Raw genomic sequence first — 23,513 nt, 5'->3', positions numbered from 1 at the left:
TGTGAGACTCTGCAGCAGAAGCGCTTTGGAAAGCTCCATGACGTACTGAGGAAACAAATTGTGGAATGGATACCAATGCCATGGACATCGACAAGGGTGCAGCTCCCCGCTCCCTAATGCCTAAGCGATGCGAGCAAAGATGAAAGGCCCGTCCTCCTTTATCGTGCCCCCGCGCTCCACCCAGGTGAAGCAAGTTGAAGAGAGAACTCGCAGCTACCCTTGTCCTGTATTTGGTTGGGCTCATGAGAGGGAGGACAAATCGAGTTGGAAGGATGGAAAGCCTCCATCTACCATTTGGTCCGAAAAATTTTAAAAATGATGGATGAAAAGAAGGAACTGTCATTCATCCTAGCCCACTAATTTGCATCATTTTAATTCGGAAGGATGCCACAAAGGATGGATGGAACATATGATGAATGGATTTTTACATTGACAAAATTACTTCTTATTAATTTTTTTTGACTAACACTTATTTAATTTTTTTATTTATATTCACTATTTTTAATTTATTACTTATATATAAAATTAATTAACTATTTAGCCTAAATTATAAATTAATAGTTATTTTTAATAATTATTATATGCAAATAAATTAATTCACATATAATTAATTTATAAAATATTTATTTGATTAAGTTTTAAAATAGATATTTATATAATTTTTAATATCTTTATAAATTAAAAAGATTATAAGTTTATATATTGTCCTACTTCTTGTGTTATAAATAGGTAATAATAATATTTTTTTATCAAAGGATAGTTTAGTAAAAATATCATACAAATATCATCACCTTTTCTTCGTTCCTCCTATACCAAACAAAGGAGAGAATCACTCCCATTCATTCTTCCATACTTCAGCCAATATATGAGACGATGGATGAAAAACTCATCCATTCTCTCTTTCATTTATTCTTCCTTTCTTATCCATCCTTCATAACAAATAGAGGGCTAAGATCCTCTCCAACTCTCTGGGAGATAGAGAACAAAACAAACACAACAAGAGATGGAGAAATAAGAGAGAGAAAAAGAGAATGCTTAAAATATATCATAAACATGTCAAATTCTATATTCTTTTTTATTTGTGCCATGCCAAAATGTAGTAATTTTTGGTCCAATGTTCAGTTGCCTATTTGAGTTAAATACTTCTTGATTATATAGGATTTCTTTTTGCCAAAGAGAAAAATTATTTATATAGAAAGATACAATTGAAGGTGTCAACTTATGCCAATTCTCGCAATCAATCTGTTAAGTTATTATACCAATACATGGATGCAGATTTTTTTGGAACTTTTTTTTTTTGCTAAAGCGGATGTATCATATATGGTGGGTACGAATACACCCAAAAAAAATTAAAAGATAACAATTTTTGGAGCACTCCGGATAAGTCCTCCTACCCCATCCAAAGAGTCTCCTCAGAACGGTTAGCCACATTAGAGGCTACCCAATCTGCTGCCCCGTTGGCCTCACAATAAACATGCTTTGCTTTAACGACCATCCCCCCACATATCATAGCTCGAATATCCCTGAGCAGCAGGTGGCTATCGTCCACACCACCCGCACCCTGATGGATCCAATCGATGACTGTCGTCGAGTCACCCTCCAGCACTATAGCGCATGCAGGCAAAAAGTGTTGGGCATAACTCAATCCGAACCAGGCTGCCTTCAGCTCTGCCCCTGGGACCGAAGTGTCAAAAATCTGGCAGCCACCAGCCGCAATCACCCTGAAGTTCGGACCTCTGATGATAAAGCCTGCCCCTCCTCCATTTCTGCCATATAGAACACATCCATCGAAATTCACCTTGAGAAAACTCAGGGGTAGGGGCTCCTAGGTGAAGAACACCGTGCGAAGCGCTTCATGAGCAAATGAGAAGCCCCAGGTGTCCCGAGTTATCAAGGGTCCATCTAACAGATGCGACTGAATAACCTCAGCTGCCTGGCTCCAAGCCCACTCAATCACGAGCTGCGAAAGGAAACATCTCTTGCCAAACGTTCAGGCATTCCTGGACGGCCAGATCTAATACGCCATATAGGTCACCACTGTAGCCGCATGTCTAGAGTGTGGTGAAGCCGCCTACCATCTGGTCATTTGCAGAAAAGACGTCGAGTCACGCCAGCCTCCGGAAGGAACCTTGGCAAGCTCCCAAATCCTCCTCGTACGGTGACACTAGAATAGTGCATGGTCCACTAACTTTGCCACTTGGCAGAAGGGGCATTGGGGATGGATCTACAGGCCCCTACTACTCAGGACGAGCCTCGTCGGTAACTTTCCCCAAGCAACCTTCTAGATAAACAAAGCTACCCTCGGATGCAGACTGAACTGCCAGACCCAGGAGCAGTCGACCCCTTTGTACTGCACACTCCGAACAAGGCCGAAAACATTGCCAACCCTGACTCCAAATCTGCATGTCGAGCTCCATACCCGCACATCGGGTCGGGGTAAACTGGCACTGGTACTGACCGGATTCTCTCAGCAAGCTGGTCACCCAATAGCTGGGCTAAGCACGTAATGTCCCAGTCTACCCCACCAGGCCGCAGGAGGTCACTAACTCGCAGCCCTCTTGGGGTGTCGATGTTAACCATGGTCGGCCATCGCCCTACTGAAAGCGAGTCCACCCAGGAGTCTGCCATCGCGTCCATGCTCTGTCCGTCACCTATCAGCCACCTACAATGAGACAAAATCAAAGGTACATACATGTCGATCTCCCGCCACAAGGGAGAGCACCGCCGACTCCTAGCTTGAGGCTCACCAGCCCGAGCCAGACCATATCACGACGCCATCATTTGACTCCAAAAGCATTGGGGCTCCAATATGAATCTGGCCGTGTGCCGAGCGATCAAAGCCTCTCTCTCCTCGTCAGTAAAGACTGCACCCTAGCCCACCTTCTCAGATCAGAAGACAGATTGACTCTCAAGCTACAAGGTGCACCCCATGGCCCTCGCCGAGAGACCCCCAAATGAATTTCGGGAGAAGCCGTTCAATCCTTGCTAGCACCATTTTAGGGACAATGGTGCAGGACATGAGATAGATCGGCATGGAATACAGGACCGATCTGACCAGTGTCACTCTGCCCATCATGGAGAATGATGCCGCTCCAACCCTCTAGTCACTCCTGGACATGCTGCACCACCTCAAGGCACTCAAACCCGCGTAGTCTCCTCCCGGAGATAGGGACACCTAAATAGCACCAAGGCCCCTCCTGCTCTCTAATCGCAAAAAGTGCGTGGATCTCCTATCGAACCCGCAACTCTGTACTCGGGCTGAAGCAGATGGCGGACTTGTGGAAGTTCACCTGCTGACCAGACGCCTCGCAATAATCCTTCAAAACTTGCTTCAATGCTGGCGCATCTTGCATCCTTGCCCTGGACAAAAGAAGACAATCATCAGCAAATAAAAGATGGGATATCGGGCGAGCCCCAGGGGCTGGGACATAAGCCTCCAGCTCTCGCGCCCGACATGCGGCCCACAAGGAGTGGGAGTGAACATCAACACATATAATTAATAAATACGGAGATAAAGGAATCCTTGGCGTAGCTCGACGGTCGAGCGAAAGAAAGACGATGGTGTGCTGTTAATCAGGATAGAAAAGGATGGCCCCAAAACACAGCCAAGTACCCAGTCGATCCTCGTCCTATAGAATCTGAAGCTCTCCATAGCCTACCGGAGGAAAGGCCACCAGATTCTATCATAGGCTCGCTCCATGCCAAGCTTGACAGCCATAGTGCACCAATGTCTCGGAGCTCGATGCAAATCCCACATCATCTCTTGGGCGATCATAGTATTATCTGTGATGCTCCTCCCTTCCATAAAGGCCCCTTGTTTCTGACAGATGAGGTCAGGAAGTAATAGCTTCATCCTACCTACCAGGATCTTCGCAACCACCTTGTGAAGGGTAGTGCAGAAGCTAATAGGCCTATAGTGGCTTGGTTCAGCTGCATCACGCCACTTCGGAATCAAAGTGACCAAAGTAGCCTTCCAGTCTTCCGCCATGACTGTCGAACTAACAAATAACTAGACAACCTCCACCACTGCCTGCCCAACAATACCCTAGTACCTCTACAAGAAGAATGGAGGAAAACCATTGGAACCTGGGGCTTTATCCTCCCCAAGAGCCCAGACCGCCTTTCTTATTTTCTCCTCAAAGACTGCCCTAATCAGGGCAGCGTTCTCTGTCACCCCCACCGTGGTCTCTGGTCACGGGAGTGGGGTGTCGCCTTGGGATCCGCCATCCTCCATCCACCTAGCTTTGAAAAGGTCCACCAGGGTACTGCGGATCGCGCTCTCCTCCTCCACTCGCTACCCAGTTCCATCTCTCACGGAGCAAATCATGCTCCTTTGCCTCTTGACAATGGTCGACTGGCGGAAAAAGTGTGTGTTTCTGTCACCCTCCATCCACTGGACCTGAGACTTCTGTTTCCAGAACACTTCCTGCTGCCGTAGTAGTGAATGGTGAGTGGCAAGGTGCTGCCGGAGAGAGCTCAGATTAGCTTCCGGCAGCCCACCCAACCTCTCCTCCCTCCCTTGGAGCTCGCCTATAGATTCTTCCACCTCCTCCAGCCTCCTGAAGATATTTCCTACTACCTCTCGGTTTCATCTTCGGAGTCTGCACCTAATCAGCTCTAGCCTTCTCAAAACTCTTTGCATGGCATCACCCTGCACCGGCAGTGCCCAAGCCTCCCGGACGATGTCCTAGGACTGGGGGTATTCCAGCCATATCTTCTCGAACCTAAATGGGGGTCGATGGTCGATGTTATTAGTGGTCGAGATCAGGAGAGGACAATGGTCAGAGGCAATCCGGGCTAGATAACATACTTGAAATGCTGGGAAACGTTGAATCCAGCATGCAGACGCAACCGCCCTATCAATCCACTCCCAAACTTTGGCCTGACCTTCGCGGTTATTACACCAGGTGAAGTTCGGACCGGAGAAACCAAGATCCACCAATCCATTCCTAGCTAGGAACTCACGAAACTCCCTCCGTTCCACCTTGTCGGTGTAGGCACAACCCCCTATTTCTCGTATGGGCCCATAATACAATTAAAATCCCCAGCTACTAGGGTCGGGACCTCTTGCGAGACTAGGGACGAGATCTCCCCCCGCAGCAATCTCCTCGTTTTGTATTCAGTGCTAGCATAAACACCACATAAAATCCAAGAAGGTTCGTAAGGTTTGGAGATACCATAGCAACTTGTTGGGGGCAGCTCCGGAACACATCCACCATCGCCACCCCCCGCTTCCAAAGAAGCAGGATGCCTCCCGATAGCCCCTGAGACTCTACCTCAAAGGACTCCCAATCAGTCCCACAAGCGGTGCTGGATTCGACTGAGACTGCATCCAGACAGCCTAGTTTCACACAAGAAACAGATATTTGGGTCATGCACCTGTACCAGACGTCTAAAGGATGAATTGAAAGAGGGCTTTGCTGCTCCCCTGCAATTTCATCCCAAGATCTTCATAAGACACTACTCTGCCATGAGGGCCCCCGCATCTCCGCACTGCGGGCCCCAATGGTATCCTCCTCCATCTCGATCAACCATCTATCGAAGGCGGCACCTTCCACATGGGCCAGACCATCTCCTGTTGCCCCGATCTCGGCATCAAACCAGAAGTCTGGCCCATGCTCGGAAGCCCGAGGGGAGTCCAACCCCAACTCCCCAAGCTCCTTTGGTGGGCCGCCCCATCAGGACCCACCCGCAACACCCCCCCTCCCCCCCAACACACACACACACACGCACCACCCCCGACTCACTCCCTATCACCGCGACCATCACCCTCCTAACCGTCGAGTCGTGGACGGTCCGATCGACGCCACCGAGGGGGGCTGGCCCGCACCCCGTCGACACTGCTCCTCCGACCGCCGCACCGTCCACCGGCACTAGCGAGGGGGCCGTGGCCGCGACGCCAAGGGCATCGACGGAGGCCCCCACTGCAGCAGGAGCGGTCGCCGAGGAGTCGTCGACCGCAACGGAATCGCCGGGGGGAGCCGGAGCCGCCGCCACCGCAGTGGCTGGCCTAGCTCCCGACGGGGGTCGGCCTCCCTCAACGGCAAGTGGGCCCTCCGAAGCCGCGGATCCCCCTGAGCCGTGGAAGAAGAACACCACACCCCCCCTCCCCACCACCGTCGTGGATAGTGGCCGGAGCCCCCTCTCCGCCTCGGGCGTCCCCCGGGAAAGCCGAATGCCTCACCGGGTTGGCCGTCCCAGCCCCTGGCGGGTTCATGCCTCCCGCCGCGGTGGGGAAACCCTCCCAAGCCGGAAGGCCAGGAGAAGGGCCCGACCCTGCAACCGGTCCAACCCGAGTCTCGCCCCCCTTTGGGCCTTGACCCGAGCCGAGCCGGATGACCCGGTCTGCGCTCCTAGGCCGGCCCATCAAGAAGGATGTCGGGCGAGCATCAAATGGGATGTCCGACAACCTGGGCCGCTTGTTCTGTTGGGCCGGGTATGTCGTCCAGATTCCTGGGTTGGCCCGCACCGTCCCCAACCCGTCACCACCACTCGCCGAGTTGACCCACTCCGAAAGTGGGTCGAGCGCAGAGTCGGCTCGGTCGCCGGCAGCTGATCCTGACCCGGCCACATCGACCGGCCGAGCCATAGGCGGGGATTGGCGCCGCGCTTTCGGAGCCAGGGTAGCTGGGTGGGATGGGCGTTGGCTGCGGCCTTAGAGCCAACGACTTGGGCTTCGACCCGGTCGTCTTCTTCGGCATTGGCTAGTCCTTGGCCGCCCGGGGCAGCCGAATCTAGCTAGCAGTGGGCCAGGGCCCGAATGCCAGCTGCCTCGAGGCAGCTCCGGGGCTCGTACCAAGGTCACCACGGAGGGCTACCTTCTCCGGTTGCAGAAAGGTGCAGCTCTCCCCTGCATGCCCGATCCGCCAGCACCGGAAGCAAACTCCGGGCAGGCCCCCATACACGAAGGGTTGCCATAAGGGTCTTCTCGTCCCATGGAGCTGGACATCGGGTAGAAGAGGGGCGATGACATCGATGGCCACCCGGACCCTCGCAAACCCCATTACCTTCCTCTGCTCTGTGAGGCTGTCGATGGCGATTGGCCGGCCTGCCTCTGCCTCGATTTCGAGTATCGTTGCGCTGTTCCAGTACTCGACTGGGAGCCTAGGCAGGCAGAGCCATACCACTGCCGTCTTGACGGCGTCATGCCCTGTGACAAGGTCCGGCGACCAGGGTTCCATAGCGAGTAGTTGTCCTGCCACCACCCACGGCCCGTTGGACATTGCACGGTCCCTGTCTGTCGTCGTTTTGAACCGAAGCACGAGGTGGTCATTGGCAAGAGGCACCGCGACCACCTCAGCATCCATTTTGGCACAGGCGGCCGCATCCTTCGCCACTCATTCCGCGAGCACACGATGATCGCCCGGTCCATCCATTCTCGATGCTCGGCTTCAATCGGCTCTGTCGGCAGGTCAAGGAACTTCGGGAAGAGATGCCGCAACTCCTTGATATTCGCCTCCGAAGCCAACTGAGTAACCCAACCGCCGAATCTCGGCCGACCTTTCACCGCCTCGCTCCCCCCCATCGGCGGAGCACGTCTTCCCCCCCACTGGGTCACCACCATCGCCTTCTCGGAGCTCTCTGCCATAGGATGGCGAGAGTCGGGAGGGCCAGAACTCTCGGACTAGGGCGATGAATCTCTCGCCGGAGCGGAGCTCACCCGGAAACCAGCAGTGTCCATACAGAACACCAGTAGCAACAGCCCCTCTCGCCGGAGCGGAACCCCCCGCCAGAGCTACGGGCCGGTACCCTCTCGCTGGAGCGGCGCTTCTCGGCCAAACTAGCTGTTACCCTCTTGCCAGAGCGGAAGTCTCAAAAACTAGCCGTTAGCAGCAACAAGTTTATGCTTTTTTGAAGCTTCACAATATATGTAACAGACTTTGATAGAGATCCAAAGTAGTCCGTCAATGTCAGAAAGGCAAGGATGGTTGAACTCCTTTTTGATCCATATTTATATTGTGCAACCATATAATGGCTCAGTTTGGAAGAGCTTGTGGTGGGACAAAAAGTACTTTCTGACCCTCCAAAATTATTTTTAGATGAAATAAGGATGTTTGATAAAAATTTCGAGAAGATTTCTCTGAAAGCTAATAACAACTTTTTGGAAGAAGTTTCATTTTGGAGCTTTCCGAAAAATTACTTCTACGCCTAGTCGGAAAGCTATTTTTTTGCTAGGATGAAAGCTATTTTTTTGCCAAAATACAAATATAACAATTACATAAAATGTGTCTTTAATAATTGTTTAACCAATGTTATCACCTAACTAGAAAATTTGTTATATTATAAAAAATTAATTTATGCTAATAATTATAATATTTTATATCTTTATTATTATATTATACTATAAATATAATATTATATTACATTATATTATAATACATTGATATGTTATGTTAAATAATTTAATATTATATTAAATTATTATGCGATAGTATACAATATTATATTATAATAATATTATATTATATTAATATTATACTATATTATATATTTATATATTATTATATATTATATTTTATTATGCTCTATTGTATAATACCATGCAATGTTCTTTATGGTTATTTTGTCATACCAAATGTACTTTTTTTGTTTGTTTACTAAACACATTTTAAAGTAGCACAGTACTTTAAAAACGTAGTTAGCGAACAGCAAACAACATTTTATAAAAGTTCTATTTCTCAAAGTTCTACGGCCAAGAGCTTTCTCAAACGGGAGCAATATAATACATGAATCACCTTGGTTGTCAAATAGAAAAGAGATTCCTTGCAAAACCCTTTCCAGGCACCTTAAAGCTTAGCAAGAGACATAGGGAAGGGGAAAAATCCATCAAAATTCAAGTTATTGCACCGATCCATGGCCAAAAGCAAAAGATGATATTGATAGATGGGGTACTGCTAACCACATCATTGACTTCCCACTAAATACCATTTCATTAGAGCATGCCAGAAAGTTCATAGTCTAAAATACTTCGGAAGTACATTTTGGCATAATTCTGGTAGCTCAAAAATCCTCGGTTTTGGAGGCTGAAATCTTCATTTTTAAACTTCCCCTCAAAATTCGGGAAGAAAAAGAAGAACCTTCCTTTACCTCCTCTTAGCAAGTCGAATCCATGTTAGAACGCACCTGCTTCAAAAATCGTGCACCCTACCCAGCCCTTACCCACCCAGGCTGTGTTTGAACGCGGAATAGCTAACCAGGAGTAGATGGATTTAGGCCCTGTTTGGGGTACTTTCTAGCCCTCCAAAAGTACTTTCAGATAAAAAATGGTGTTTAGTAAAATTTTCGGAAAGCTGTTTCAGCTTTTGCGGGAAGCTGAAAACAGCTTTTGGAGAAAAGCTCTAATTTGGAGCTTACCCTTTGTCGGAAAGCTGTTTTTTGGACCAAAATACCCCATTTAAATCTCACTTTTTTCCCCCAAAATCCTCATTCCGCCTCTTCCTCTCTCACCCATCCCCTTCCTCTTCCTCTCTTTCTTCTTCTTCCTCTCAACGCCGCCGTCACTGTTCCTTCTTCCTCTTCTTTTTGTTTTGGGAGCTTGTGGTTGCCCATGGTGGCAGCCACCATGCCGGCCACCACCCATGGCCGGCGACCCTTCTATATTTTAATGAAATAAAATAATAAATAAATAAATAAATAAATAAAATAAAATAAAAAGAAAAATAATGGATGAGTGGCAAATAATCTGATTTAAATAAATAAATAAATAATAATATTAGTAATTATTTAACTAATTTTATCGCGTAGCTAGAAATTTATTAGAGAGATAAATGGTTATTAGAGAGATAAATGGTTATATTTTATTATGCTCTATTGTATAATACTGGTAATGTTCTTTATAGTCATTTTGTCACACAAAAGTACTTTCTCAATTTGTTTACCAAACACATGTTAAAGTGCCACAACACTTTAGAAATGTAGTTACCAAACAGCAAATAACTTTTTATAAACCCTCTGCTTCAAACAGCACTGCTCCAACAACTCTACTTCCAAAAGCTCTACTACAAACAGCTCCCCCAAACAGGGTCTTAACCATTTCTAACCACTCCCTAACCAGCTAACTAACAGTTTAAATTATCCATTACTTGGCTGGTCAACTTTGTTTCACCCTTTCCAAACAAAGTTATCCGACGGTAACCACCTTCTGGGACGTCCGACCGAATAATATCATCCATTATTTTTGGATGACGTTTGAATACAGCAACCAAACAAACCATAGGTTTTAGGAGTACAGAATTTCAGCGTATTACGACTTATATCCTACAGCACGCAGTCTTACAAATGTTTGCACCAGCTTCCCGGAGCATTTAGCTGCAGGCTTCCATCATGTACCTGTCACTTTGGACCAAGTCCAGGCGCCAGTATCAATCAGATGAGCGTCAACAAATCCAATAAAATTAAACGTGGAAAGCTAGTAAGCCACAGCCAGATTACAGGAAATTCCAACATATCAGGCACAAATAAGTGGTTTCGCACGATCATTTCAAAGCAACGCTATCTTTGATATGAACAAGAGTGACATACTGGGAATTTCGAAACATCACTCCTTGACACCCAAGAAGAGAATCGAGGGAAAAACTTGCACACAAAGGAGATTCCGGGAAAAAAAGAAAAACTGCCTGCCTCGAGTTCCAATATCTGCTATTTTATATGAAAATAGTAAAATGTACCTATATTATTATGAAACTGAATATTCCTTGCTAGCAAAAGGGGGACTTAAAACAGGAAATTTTGACTACCGATGCATATATGAAAACGCACCTTCAACCCAACAAAGTGACTTACATCATATAGTATATAACAGCAGCTTGAAGGATTAACATCTGACAGCCAGCAAATCCAACACTTCCATTTCATTGTTACAAGCAAGCAATTGCTGAATTGACTTCCAAAGTAGACACGTTATAACAAGCAAAGTGCAGCTGCAATGTTGTCATTCATGCCCCGCTGGCATACAGACGGGTCCATTCCTTGGCTGCACAATTCCAAATAAGTTGGTAAAAACAATATGAGAAAACCCCAGTAATATCAAGAAAGATGAACCACCAACATGTAAAATTGCTATTGCCTGATACAATGATCTCGAGGCCACGTTGTTTATCATGAACCGGCAAGCATAAAATAATGATCTAACCTGTTTCTACAGCTTCAGCTTCATTTGTCTTCCAATGCTTGGCAATGTTGTCAGAAAGTGGGTCATCCGGATTTGGAGCACTCAGAAGTGCTTGAATACTGATGAAAAATAAAAGTGATAACGAACAGCATTATCAATTAATCAGCATATAAAATTGATAAATCTCTATAAATCAACAAGCAACAGCAAATGAAAACCGAAAATACTGTAACTTGATTAGAATAATCTAATCAAGGACAGCTATTATCATTTTCTGAGACTTATTTCTTAATAGCCACAGGTACTTGCACATAGCCCTCGAGTCCCAAATGGATACGAACTCAATAATAACATCACCTATTAATATGTTGAAGGATTCAAAAAAAAAACAAATGAAAACAGGACAACAAATTTCTCCTAGAGGAAACAAATTTCTTATAACAAGCAATAAAGAATCGTGCAAGACAGTACCAACAGCATTAGTGCAATGCAAATAATCATATGTTACCTCAGCAGCACAGTTCGAATCTGGAGAGCTGGACTCCATTTGTCCTTAAGAATATCAAGGCATATTCTTCCAAGCTGCATGCATCAAAATATTGAAGTCAAAATACATTCCCACCAGGAAGATAACAGAGAAAAGAAGGTGATCTACTTGCCTTGTCAATGTTAGGATGGTAAATCTTGGTAAGAAAGCGAACCTGTTTCAACAACAATTAAACCAAATATCAATAGATGGTTCACTATACCATTCATGATGAAGATGAAAATAACTAAGGCTCAAAGCTATCAAGAGACTCAAATGCTAGAAACCAGCTAGTTTATGGATCATAAATGCTTACTGGTACAATAAAAATATTTAAGTACCAATACAATAGAATGGACAGTCCAAACAAATTTAAATAAAGATTGTAACTAAAATTATTTGATAACAAAAAATAACAAATAAGGTACTTGAACAGTGCATATAACAATGCCCGAATGTTCGAAGTCATTAGATAAGAAATTGACCTCATAGGGAAGATGGTAAAGATATACCTTCATAATATGTAGTTCTCATATATAAATTACAGAAAAAAGAAAACGAATTAAAAGGCAACATGCCTTAATTTTACATCTATCTATAAGAGTGGTTGTACATCAACAGATTAAGTAGATGCCCAATGCGACAGATAGTTTATATCTATTCATAACGTACGGGCTAGCATCCCAAGGAATTGGAAGAATCATCAGCTATAGAAAGCTGCATGAAGTAAATAATATATATAGAGATCCGATCATTGAGACTGTAATCTGTAAACATCACAAGCATGTCCTAGAATTTTAACATTGTGAGTATGCCAAGAATATAAATTGGAATCAGACTTTAGTTATTTAATTTTGGAAGACCAAATAATGGAGATAATAATTTAAATACAAGAAGCGAACTAAGAGATAAATTGTGGGATAATAGTAGCAGAAGGGGAGGGCTATAAGGGAGAGGTCGCCCTTCTCGGGCCTTGGAGACAAAATTTGAATATTGGCCATCATAATACCATTAACAATCATCCATCACAATACAAAAACATATAATGACTATTATATAAGCATTATGTAATTACTACAACAATACTAGTATTTAGATGATTTTTTAGCTTCATATAGGCATCATATGATTTATCAGAATTCAAAATGGCCATTATAACTATTTATTCTAAAAAATTAAACTTTGAAATTTATATTATTAGGAAATCTTGCTTACTATTGACGATTAAAAACCACTGACCAGAAAAAATGTGAGTCAGAAACAAAAGAGAAATCGGAAAAGAGAGGCAGCTAAAATCCACTATCCAGTTAGCTCCAATATATCTGTAGTATGAACACATACTAGAAAGTATGTAAAGCTCATGTTTATGCCACATTTTAAGAGGACACTATCTTAATCATACCTGCCTTCCTGCCACACCATTTTCTTGTGCCATAAAATATTTTAAAACATAAATCTTTGTAATGATTGTATGTGACAATTAATGTTTCAATTAGGAGTGGCAAAATATAACCCAACCCGCCAACCCGATCTGTATTCGACCCGCCATAAACAGGTTTGGATTTGGCCTAAACAGATTCGGGTCGTAAACAGGTTGACCCGTTTAATCTGTTTATTAATTGGGTCGGATACAGGTTTTAGATGTCTAACCCGTTTAACCCATTTAATATATGGTAATATGGCCTATAGAGAAGTGAGGCCAAAGGCCCAAAATGTTATAGAATATATATATATATATATATATATATATATATATATATATATATATATATATATATATATATATATATAGTCGGACCCCTCTATTTTGTTGAATATTATATGGGTCGGGACCGTCGGGTAGGGCACAATTGGCTGCCTGCAGCGCCCCCATTAGCGGCACTCGATTCATCAACCCAACTTCTTCATCCCCATTAGCAGCGAAAATGAAACCCTTAAAAAGAGAGAGCGAGAAGCTAGATTGGTTGTTAATGGCGAGAGGCTCGGTGGCGTCGTCGGGGAGAGTGAGCCTTGGCTTGGTGAGGGCCGTCCTCTTGTTGATGGGGCTGAGACTCGCCGGATACATAGTCGGAGCCCCTCTATATTGGCACCTCGCCGAAGCCCTCGGCTCCTCCTTCGCCTGCTCCCCTTGCATCTGCGACTGCTCTTCCCAACCCCTCCTCTCCATCCCTGAAGGTATCCTTCTTCTTATTCTTCTCCAATCCGCTTCTCTCCTTCCTGTTCTTACTCGGATCTGAGATTTGATCTCCTCCTGCCGCGGATCTCGAGCATGCCCGTGAATAAAGATCGCATCTCGAGCTGTCGCCGAGGACGAGGCCACCTCCTTCGCGGGCTCCTCCCTCGGCCCCTACAAGGACCGCAACAAGGCCGCTCTCCATGGCTTGGCTCCTTCAGCTCACGCCCAATTCCACCACCACCGACTCTTCCGCAGCCGCCATCCCGGATATCCGCCACCTTAGAGATCCTTGCGCCATCGATCTCGCTTCCTCCAACTCCTCCAGCCCTCCGATCTGAGTGAGACCTCTATGCCTTATTAACCTTTATTTTTTTTTATTAAATAGGTTAAACGGGTCGGGTCGGGTTACCTGTTTAATAAACAAGTCGGGTTCAGGTTGTAATTTCCGACTTGTTTAATAAACAGGTCGGATTCAGGTTTATGATTTTCTGACTCGACCTGCATCTGACCCAACCCGTTTATGTCCGACCCGACCCGATTGCCACCCCTGGTTTCAATGCTTCTATTGGTGCACATTCATGCCAGCATTTTTTCATGGAATAAAAATTATTTAAAACAAGCATAAAATTACAATAATTATTTGCTATAACTAACCTCAGTTGTATTTTATGTGTCAATTTTTTTTTAACAGGATAATTACATTAAAATAACCCCTCCACCATTTATTAAAGTTGCGACAAGCAACTAGTAGACTCATAAGATAATGCATGTGAGGCAATATTATTAAGAACTTTGACAGATGAAAACTACAATTAGATGGCTTAATAATTCAGATTGTTACAGTTTTTCACAACCATCAGATAAAATAATAATTGATTGATGAGTCAATAACTCAACTAGATAATTTATATAGGTTTGTATTGATATAAACTCATGGCAATCATGCTGCTATGATCTCTCTGAGATTTCATGTAATGAACATCATATTCTTATTGATGGCTTGATTTTAGTGCTTGAAGCCTGACAGATTCAAATGGGGAAGAAATACATGACATTGTGCACAATTTGCAAGCTTCCTTACTGAAAGAAATTCCATGTCTCAGTTTGTGGCTATCTGTAACAATGATAGACAATTTACTGTGCATGATATCTTCGCTAAAATGCAGCCATCCTAGCTTTAGTAAGAACTGCAATAATCAAAGAGGTTGTGCCTACTCCGAACAATCCTCAGATTTTTCAGCTACATCTGTCCATTAAAATTGCTTAACAGAAAACCATAAGCCAGAAGTCTTTATTAAATTTCTACAAATAATGACTACAATCAGGTTGCAATATACATGATCATCATGATGCACATATGCCCGTTGTAACATCATAAAATGGACTAGAACTACTAATTTCGACATGCATGGACAACTAAGATTTTTTCCTTTTTTCAAAAGTTGAATCAGAAAATGATCATACTTTTTTCAAAAAAAACTCTAGTCGACACCCAAGAATAATACATAAGGCTACCATTTTGTTATATGTATGGCGATAGTCAAGACATGTCTTTTGAAAAAGTGATAGTAAATTAATCTTTTGAATGAAAATTAGCCTTAAAAGATTATTCGGTACCAACTGCTGGAACAGTCTATCATTTACAATATGCAAATGACTTATGGGATCTCTACTGACAGCCATTTTACCTTTGGGGCAGCCATTGGATACTCTTCAGGCAAGAATAATTCAAGCTTGAAAACTCCTCCTATTCAGGCAAAAAATAAAGAAGATATTTCATATTAATGAATATCGAAAGACCAAGTTGATTAAAATTTAAAATTTTAAATTATATTCCCATATATACATTCCCCCCAAAAAGTCCATCTTTAATTACATTGAATTGTGTAAAGACTACATGTACAAATATCTGATGGCAAAAATCAACATGGTCAGTTAATTTCAATTCTGACATTAAGTCAAGCGTGGAAATAGAGGAAAAAATCCAATTCTGACTCACTAGATGAATGCAGAAAAGATGCAGATATAGCTCATCGTTGATCAAATTGGAACACAAAAATACATGGAGCCACTCACAAATAATTAGAAAAAATATAATATGCAGGGAACAGCCAGTTAAAACCAGTGTCATAAGTAACAATGCATTTAGCGGCCATCACAGATGAAATAACCAAAAAAGATTGAGCCTCACACCAAAGGGCAGGCCAGAACGAAGGGAAAGAGAAGCATATTGACCTTTTCTAAAGAAGATTGGTTTCTTCAAGCCATTTAAATGGTGCACATGCAGATTATTTGTGTAGGCTTAATTGGCTGTATTTTCTACATTACAAAAAAAAAATGTATCAGACTCAATTTGCTCAGGAATTCTTTCAGAATATGGCAAGTCTATAGGATTTTACTTTAGATTCATTAAGAGTCCTAATTAGGTGAAAATCTACTTCAAGGGAAAAACTCGACTATATAACCAAGTCTATACAAAAGGGTCGGATATGGACAATTGGGTCTTTGGATGAGTTGGTTCTTAATCAGATGAAAGCAAGATCTAGACAAACTCTCCATTCATAGTTTCATAGTACAGTTTGAATCCCGTATGCCTTATCAACTTCAGATTTAGATTTCCTGCAGGTTTCCCAGTGGAATTTACATTAGGAGATAGGATATCTACCTAAGGTGGTGCAAACACTTCTAATTCTTGATCTCACTCCTACACCCACCATTTCAATTTTCAATTGTTTCCAACTCATTTTAATAAATTATGTATGTTACCAACATCATTTAAAAATTTAATCTCGTCCAATAACATATGTAATATTGATCATTTATCTCGTCTGTTAATCTCCATATGATGTATTTCCTTAAAAAGCTTGAAGGTTGTACTCATGTTGTTTTATACAATATAATAAGACATAAGACTGGCGCCCCTAAATGTGCCGGGTGGCCGTTGGAGCGACCTGCACAACTTACCAAATATGGTTGGCAAGAACGCTCGAATTTTTGGTGAAAGTCGTTCGTCCCCGAGGTTCGTTGTGGAGCGTGCTCGGGCACAAGCAACAAAGATCACTCATGCAAGCTTAGCACATGGGCCTTTGATAGCTCGGGACACCTGGAGCCCTCGTTTTGCTCAGGTAGTGTCTTGTACAGTGTTCTTCACCTAGGAGCCCCCACCCCCGAGCTTTCTCAAGGTCAACTTCCATGGATCCGTGCTGGACAGCAGTAGAAGAGAAGGTACTAGGTTTGTCATTAGGGGCCCGAACTCTAAAGTAGTAGCTACTGGTGGCTGCCAGATCTTCGATACTTCAGTTTCTGGAGCAGAGCTGCGGGCGGCTTGGGCCGGCCTGAGCCATGCTTGATGCATGCTACAAGTCAACTCGGTTATATTGGAGGATGACTCGGCCACCGTGATCGGCTGGATCCAGGGTGGCCCGAGTGGCGGTGGAGGGGAACACCCCCTGCTTCGGAATATTTGGGCTATGGTGAGTGACGTTGTAGCTTTTAAGGCTAGGCATATGTTCAGAGATGCTAATGGGGCCGCGAAATGGGTGACTTCTTATGTAGCCTGTCACTCCGAAGGTACCATATGGGCTGGGGAGGAAAAGTTGCCTAAAGCACTCCGAGACTCGTTTTTTGAGTTTATTGGATGTATCCATACTCGAACTGTATGAAACACTCGCTTTAGAAAAAAAAAAAAAGACATAAGACTCTTCCTACACACTTCTACTCCCCTTTTCTTTCCTTCTGAGGTGCCTTCCTTGCCCCTGAAGTCGCTAAGGCTTCAATTCAGGTTTATATTTGTCAGTAGCTCCTCACTAGATATTTTCATCTTAAGACACTTAGACACTTAGCATGTATTACTTTCCACCAATTAACAATGAATAACCAGAATAATTAGAATCATAAGTACAGCTACTAATGTACTTGGGCCATCTGCCATGTGTTTCACCTTGGCCTGAATTAAATGCAGGCCCAATTTGGCTTGGGCCTTAATTCATTTTCTCTCTCTTTTTTGGGTGGGATTAGGCTCAGGCATGGTCTGGACCAAAATGTCTAGGCCCAGGCTCAAGCCCAAGGCATGAATGCTACTTCACACAAAACCAATTTGCTTTTTACATGTTTATTTCCATTTCACTAGATTAAAAAAGAAACGAAAATCCTTCACTAGAACAACACAAGTCAAATCTTCAAACCCTTACCATATCCTGAGAATATTGGCTTAAATCCTTAGGAACCCAACCTAAACACCACCACTACTCCTCTCCTTTGCAGCTCATTGCCTCTTGTATTGTTCCTTGCTGCCCACATGCCATTGCATCCTCTCCTTCGTCACTTGTTGCCCACCATGTCCTCTCTTATGCCACTTTCCACTTACCACATCACCTTTCATTTCTTTGATGGTGAAGAGGAGATCTCACAATCTCACAAGTTCTCTTTGATAGTGGCGGACAATGTAGCATCAGCTAATGTACATCAGTGATGGGTGGTGGCACCGTGCAACACCCTAGAGAGAAGAGAAAAAAGGGAAGAGAATGGGAAGGGTTAGGAGTTAAAAAGTATTAGACTCAAACTAAGGATATTAAGAAATGGGTTCATAGGACCAATGAGCTAAGGTCCGAAACAAAGTAGACTTTGAGCCTGTCCAAATCAAGCCAAAGCAAATGCAAGCCTAAATTTTGAGGCTTCGGCTCAACCCCATTATTCATTTTCATAACCCCAGCCCAGCCCTAAGCCAGCCAAGCCCAGTCAGCACGTGCCCAGCTCTAGCCATTAGCAACCTTGATCATCAGTTGTTAATCCATGATAAACTATATTTCTGTTTTCTTAACATTTTTAACAAGATAATACTGCTAATAGCAAATTTAAGCCTACAATCTTGACAACCAGTCAACAAAAGCATGGAAAATTATCAAACACTACAGCATTCCAGTTTTAATAACATTAGAGGAAGTGCTAAATAGGAATGTTTGGCAAATAAAAATTCATAAAGCCAAATTTAAGCCTACAAGGTGGAGGTATGATGTTATCTCGACAACCAGTCATCAAAAGCATGGAAAATTATGAAACACTGAAGCATTCCAGTATTAATAACATTAAAAGAAGTGCTAAATCGGAATGCTTGGCAAATAAAAATTCATAAAGCAAACCACAAATAGTTAGGGCTAGGCTTAATGTTATTGTTACCTTCAATATTTAACTAGGTAATTACAAATTAAAGATCATACTCATTTGTAGAAATGCCACGTTTTAATTGATTTGAGTAGAATGGGTCTACAGGTTAGTTAAATTATATCTACTAAAACTGCTGTTGGTGCTCCAAAGAAACTTTTATTTAAAGCAAGTATTGGTGTGAATATTATAAATTTTAATGATTAGCTGCTTAACTACCACTTTAATACCCCTTTGATCAGTCATATTTCTTCCTAAACTCTAACAAGCTGGACACCATCAAATTATTGATAAATCTCAAACCTATTTCTAATGTGTATTTGCATGTACTTGTATATTCATCTTTTATTAGTCAATGATGACCAAACCTATAAATGACATAACATCTATCAATCTAACATGCAATACAGTGATTTGCCATATAAGTTTTTTTCCCTGTGATTGCCGAATGTCCTGATACATGTTCTCACATTCTGACTTGCTTATATTCGAGCATGCAAAATAATGCTAATTCATACACTATAGATACAGGGAACAAGCAATAGATGATGATAGAATGAACAAACACACAAGCTAAACTATACATAAATAATACAACTGTTGTTAGGTATACAGTTCCAAATAATCAATCAAGATCAGGTTATAGGGGTCTGCATCAGATTTCTAAACTATCACAATTAAGCTATAATAATATAGTAAAAAATATCAAAAATTACCAATCTTTGCACCAATTATGGCTCGCATACATGCCAAAGAACACCACTGAAGTAAGATGCAATTAATGCCACCATGATTCTCAACTCTAAATAGAAACTAAGGAATGTATGTAATCCATTCTTGCAACAAGCATTCAAAACATCAAGGCACATCAAGATACATCAAAGTCATGAGCCAAAATCAGATGATGCGAATTAAAAATGATAAGCAAGATTGCATCCATCCTTTATAAAGACTTCTTTTGAAAGACAAGCTGCCTTGGTCCCATGAACTTTAAATTTTATCATCCTACTTGACCAACAAGCTTATGTGACTAAACCTATGTACGAAAAAATTAGAGATGAAAAGTAACTTAGCCAAATTATAATCCATTACACGATGCAGTCTATTTTATGATGCAACAAGAAAATTTATCAAGTGCAGTTCAAAAAACCTCCAATTTTGAAATATCCCTGATATAAGACGCATACTGTTAAGCAAATTTCATCAACTGATTACAATAAGGAAAAACACATGAATATGAACACCTGCAAATTAAAGTAACCCCCCAAAATCTATCAAGCTTGACTAGAAGAAAGTCATGGCAATACGTTTCATATAAGTTCTTGCATGCCAGAGATAGAAGTATGAATCAATTGTAGTAAGCAGTTAGAACATCTACTAATAAGCAAAACGCCCAAATCAGGAGTTGCGCGTCTTAAAACGTGCAACAGAAGAAATAATTCAAAGCAACTGCCACATCCTTACGGCAGGCAAGCGTACCAGATTGAAGGACAATAGATGCCGTCCATGGCATTCCGATCAAGATGTGAGAGATGATCAAATTATCCAATTTGTGATACTAATAGAAATGTAAGAACGAAATTTTGGCAAGCTAATCACCTTCGTATGGAGATTGCTCCGGTCCAAGAATCATTACATTAAAATAGCGCATATTGTCCTCTGACGGAGAGGCACTTATGCCAGGAGCTGCAACAGATCATCACAAGAATTAACCAAAACCCTAGCTCAAAAGAAAACCCCAAGAATCCACTGCCCTAAATTTAAAAAAAAAAAACAAGAAAAGAATATTCCCATCTCCAAAACACCGCCATCTCAATTCACAAACAGATCTCCCAAAACGATCAGCACAAAATCAAATCAAAAACGGCACGAGATTCAAAAAAAAAATTAAAAATACCTGGTTCGCTGAGGAGGCGCTGCGTTTCCTGCTCGATTCACGAAAGCCAAGAAACTATCAGAAACAAGAGAAATCCAAACCCCATATAGAATTCGAATTAAAAAATTGGGACTTGGGAGATCAAAATCCCAGAAACGGGCATCAAATCCATTCCTCCATCGAGATCGAATGAGAAAAAAAGGCGGGGCGGGGGGGGGGGGGGGGGGGGGGACGGACGGTGTGAAGAGAATCCGATCGGAGGCGGATCCATGGGGGAACTACCTTGATGATTCGTCGAGGTAGATTGCTGTTCGCCATTCGGCAGCCGGAGCTAGGGTTTCCGCTTCTCTCTTTTAAGGCGATGGAAGGACGCGAGAGAGAGGCGAACAGGAGAGCTAAGAGAAACAACCCGGAAGCCGGCGTCGTCGTCGGGTTTGGGTTTATAAAGCTTCTCGAAATTATTGATCTCTTTTAATCATTTCTAATTTAAAGACAATAATAATATATAATATATTATTATTTTTTTTGTAATTCTTAAAATCGTCATTTTCCTCCGTCCTTTACGCGACGCGTATCACGATTCGGACGCCGACTGCACCAACGGCAGCGAGCACAGGCGAACTTTAATCGGAAAGGATGATTTTTATACGAATATTCCTTGTTCCTCGGGTTTCTTTTTATATATGAAAATTTGAGAGGGTCGACAAAAATTCGACCAGTGATTGAGTAGATCTAAAGATGAGAGTACTTAATCAAAGATCGGCTACTGCTCCACGACATTCGCAGAGTACTGAAGAAGTTGATTCTCACCCGACCACACATATATATCGAGAGACGAATCACGGCTTATTACTTTGAAAGTTTATTCTGGACAGTCCACGAAACTGTGCCAATGCCTTTGTGCAGTATTTTATTTTTTGATTTTGTTAGCTGTATTCATGTCCGTCAGATGTGAGCCACCGATGTACCCAAAAAAAAAGCTCGCTTCTTTCGGCACTTTCTTATTAGATGGTAATTGTTACTCTTGTTGCTGTGTATACTTTAAATTTTGAAGTTTAACTCTTTTTTATCCTGATTTTTGTCATGCATTTTTATTTTTATCCACCATGGTGCCACCGTCACCAAGATTTCAAGAGGAAGACAATTATGGTAAGCTATTAGTAGTATAGAGCCATGTAAGTTAAAAAAGAGAAGTCCATCATAAAAAGCAATCAACAAGCATGTAGCACCGAATTTGTAATTGATCAATTGAAAACTTGCATGCCTAATGATATAATGCATGGCTCGTATTGAATGTTGCTCGCCACATAATAATATACCCAAGCTACGACGAGAAAGCATACGAGAAATACATGCATCGTGGGCTACATAACTCTTGTAACGTTTAGTTCCATCTAGTTTATGAATGGAGCTGACGTGCAATTGCCCTTTGATCCAGATACTGGTCAACAATTGTACACCATGTGGATACTAGACTTGCATATACTTTTAATTAGAAAAATAGATGTTCTTAAGAAATTTGAATTGATATACTAATGAATATTAGCAAGAAAGGGATTGGAAAAAAGTGGGTAGCTGTAGGGCGCCGGCTAGAGTTATTGTCAAAAGATAATTTGGCACGCTTTCGCTCTATAACTATAAATATTGCCATTTTTTTATTGATTTGAACCATCAAGGTTTAAGATTATCTGAAATGAAAGATATAAGCTAATATGCCATAATGCATCCTGATGTTGCAAATTGGGACAGCCAAGGAATAACAACAGTGAAAACATATAGACATACAAAATCAAAATTTATAAATTCTTAAGCAAGTCATCGAGTCCCAAAAGATTCATGAATTAACGGTTAACCAGTGAGTGCTATAATTATAGTTTGAAAGAATTTGGATAATTTGAGTAGTTTTTGTCCAATAAATCAGATTCTTATAATTTGGATAACTTGGAATATTGCAAAGAAGTACCTGTGGTGGACAAGCCAGCCAAATAAGAAAGCATCCCATTGAGACTAACTTGGGACCTTTTTCACCTAAGAAAATAGTAAGGACTCATTTAGTTCGCAGGAAGAGAAAAAAAATACATTCAATAAAAAAATAGAAAAATATTTCATATTTGATTAGAGTTTTCAAAGAAGAAAGAAGAAAAAGTAGTTTTTTCATTCGAATAAGATTTTGATATTGCATGAAAAAAAAATCCATGTAAGATATGCGAAAGTCACCATTTATAAATTAGCATTTTTTTTTTGCAAAAATATTCTTAAGCTTTTAGATAAATTTAAATAAGTTATTTTTCTTTATTATAGGCATAATAAGTATTTTACACAATTTTTCTAAAGGAATGGATGTTCAACCAAGCATGAGCTATTCTAAAATATGCTATTTTTCTACGGTGAACCAAAAATATAGAAATCACTTTTTCAAATATTATATATTCGGGCACCAACTTTCTAAAAAATAATATTTTAATAAAAAAGTTCCTAGCCCTAAGGTTAATTGGCATCTATTGTATCCAACTAATTGGATAGCACTGTCCTTGACATAGCAACTTGCATAGCAAGAACAAAGAGAAAAAGGAGGTTGAGAGATGAGGCAAGCGTTAGCCCTACGCTAGCCCAAGCAAGTACAGACGAAGTTCTCTGTTCCCTTTTATTCCTTTGGCACAAGATG

At 42.1% G+C, this 23,513-nt stretch overlaps 2 protein-coding genes across 2 annotated transcripts; both read right to left on the bottom strand.

The window, feature by feature from the left end:
• Positions 1–6,734: 6,734 nt before the first annotated feature.
• LOC120110622 lies at positions 6,735–7,307 on the bottom strand. Its single transcript, XM_039126191.1, has one exon. The coding sequence runs from the start codon at positions 7,305–7,307 to the stop codon at positions 6,735–6,737; it is 573 nt and encodes a 190-aa protein (XP_038982119.1).
• A 3,304-nt stretch (positions 7,308–10,611) lies between these two features.
• On the bottom strand, positions 10,612–21,288 carry LOC103722464 (ubiquitin-conjugating enzyme E2 36-like). The gene is made up of 8 exons (XM_008813030.4): positions 21,131–21,288; positions 20,870–20,897; positions 20,572–20,658; positions 15,501–15,559; positions 11,770–11,811; positions 11,619–11,692; positions 11,132–11,229; positions 10,612–10,972 (listed from the first exon to the last, which is right to left on the bottom strand). The coding sequence occupies exons 1-8, from the start codon at positions 21,164–21,166 to the stop codon at positions 10,935–10,937; spliced, it is 462 nt and encodes a 153-aa protein (XP_008811252.1). The 5' UTR covers positions 21,167–21,288; the 3' UTR covers positions 10,612–10,934.
• Between the last annotated feature and the right edge of the window lie 2,225 nt (positions 21,289–23,513).

Source organism: Phoenix dactylifera, chromosome 4 (assembly GCF_009389715.1).
Source record: "Phoenix dactylifera cultivar Barhee BC4 chromosome 4, palm_55x_up_171113_PBpolish2nd_filt_p, whole genome shotgun sequence".
Classification (NCBI taxonomy): domain Eukaryota; kingdom Viridiplantae; phylum Streptophyta; class Magnoliopsida; order Arecales; family Arecaceae; genus Phoenix; species Phoenix dactylifera.
Note: the sequence above shows the minus strand (reverse complement) of the source record. Positions and strands in the feature narration are given on the sequence as shown.

Bases quoted from the DNA above. Each gene is read 5' to 3' on its own strand.
- LOC120110622 (XM_039126191.1), bottom strand. From the start codon at position 7,307: ATGGATGCTGAGGTGGTCGCGGTGCCTCTTGCCAATGACCACCTCGTG.
- LOC103722464 (XM_008813030.4), bottom strand. From the start codon at position 21,166: ATGGCGAACAGCAATCTACCTCGACGAATCATCAAG. The intron at 20,898-21,130 runs GTAGTTCCCCCA...TGAATCGAGCAG, and splicing joins TACCTCGACGAATCATCAAG to GAAACGCAGCGCCTCCTCAG. The intron at 15,560-20,571 runs GTGATTAGCTTG...TTGCCTGAATAG, and splicing joins GGAGCAATCTCCATACGAAG to GAGGAGTTTTCAAGCTTGAA.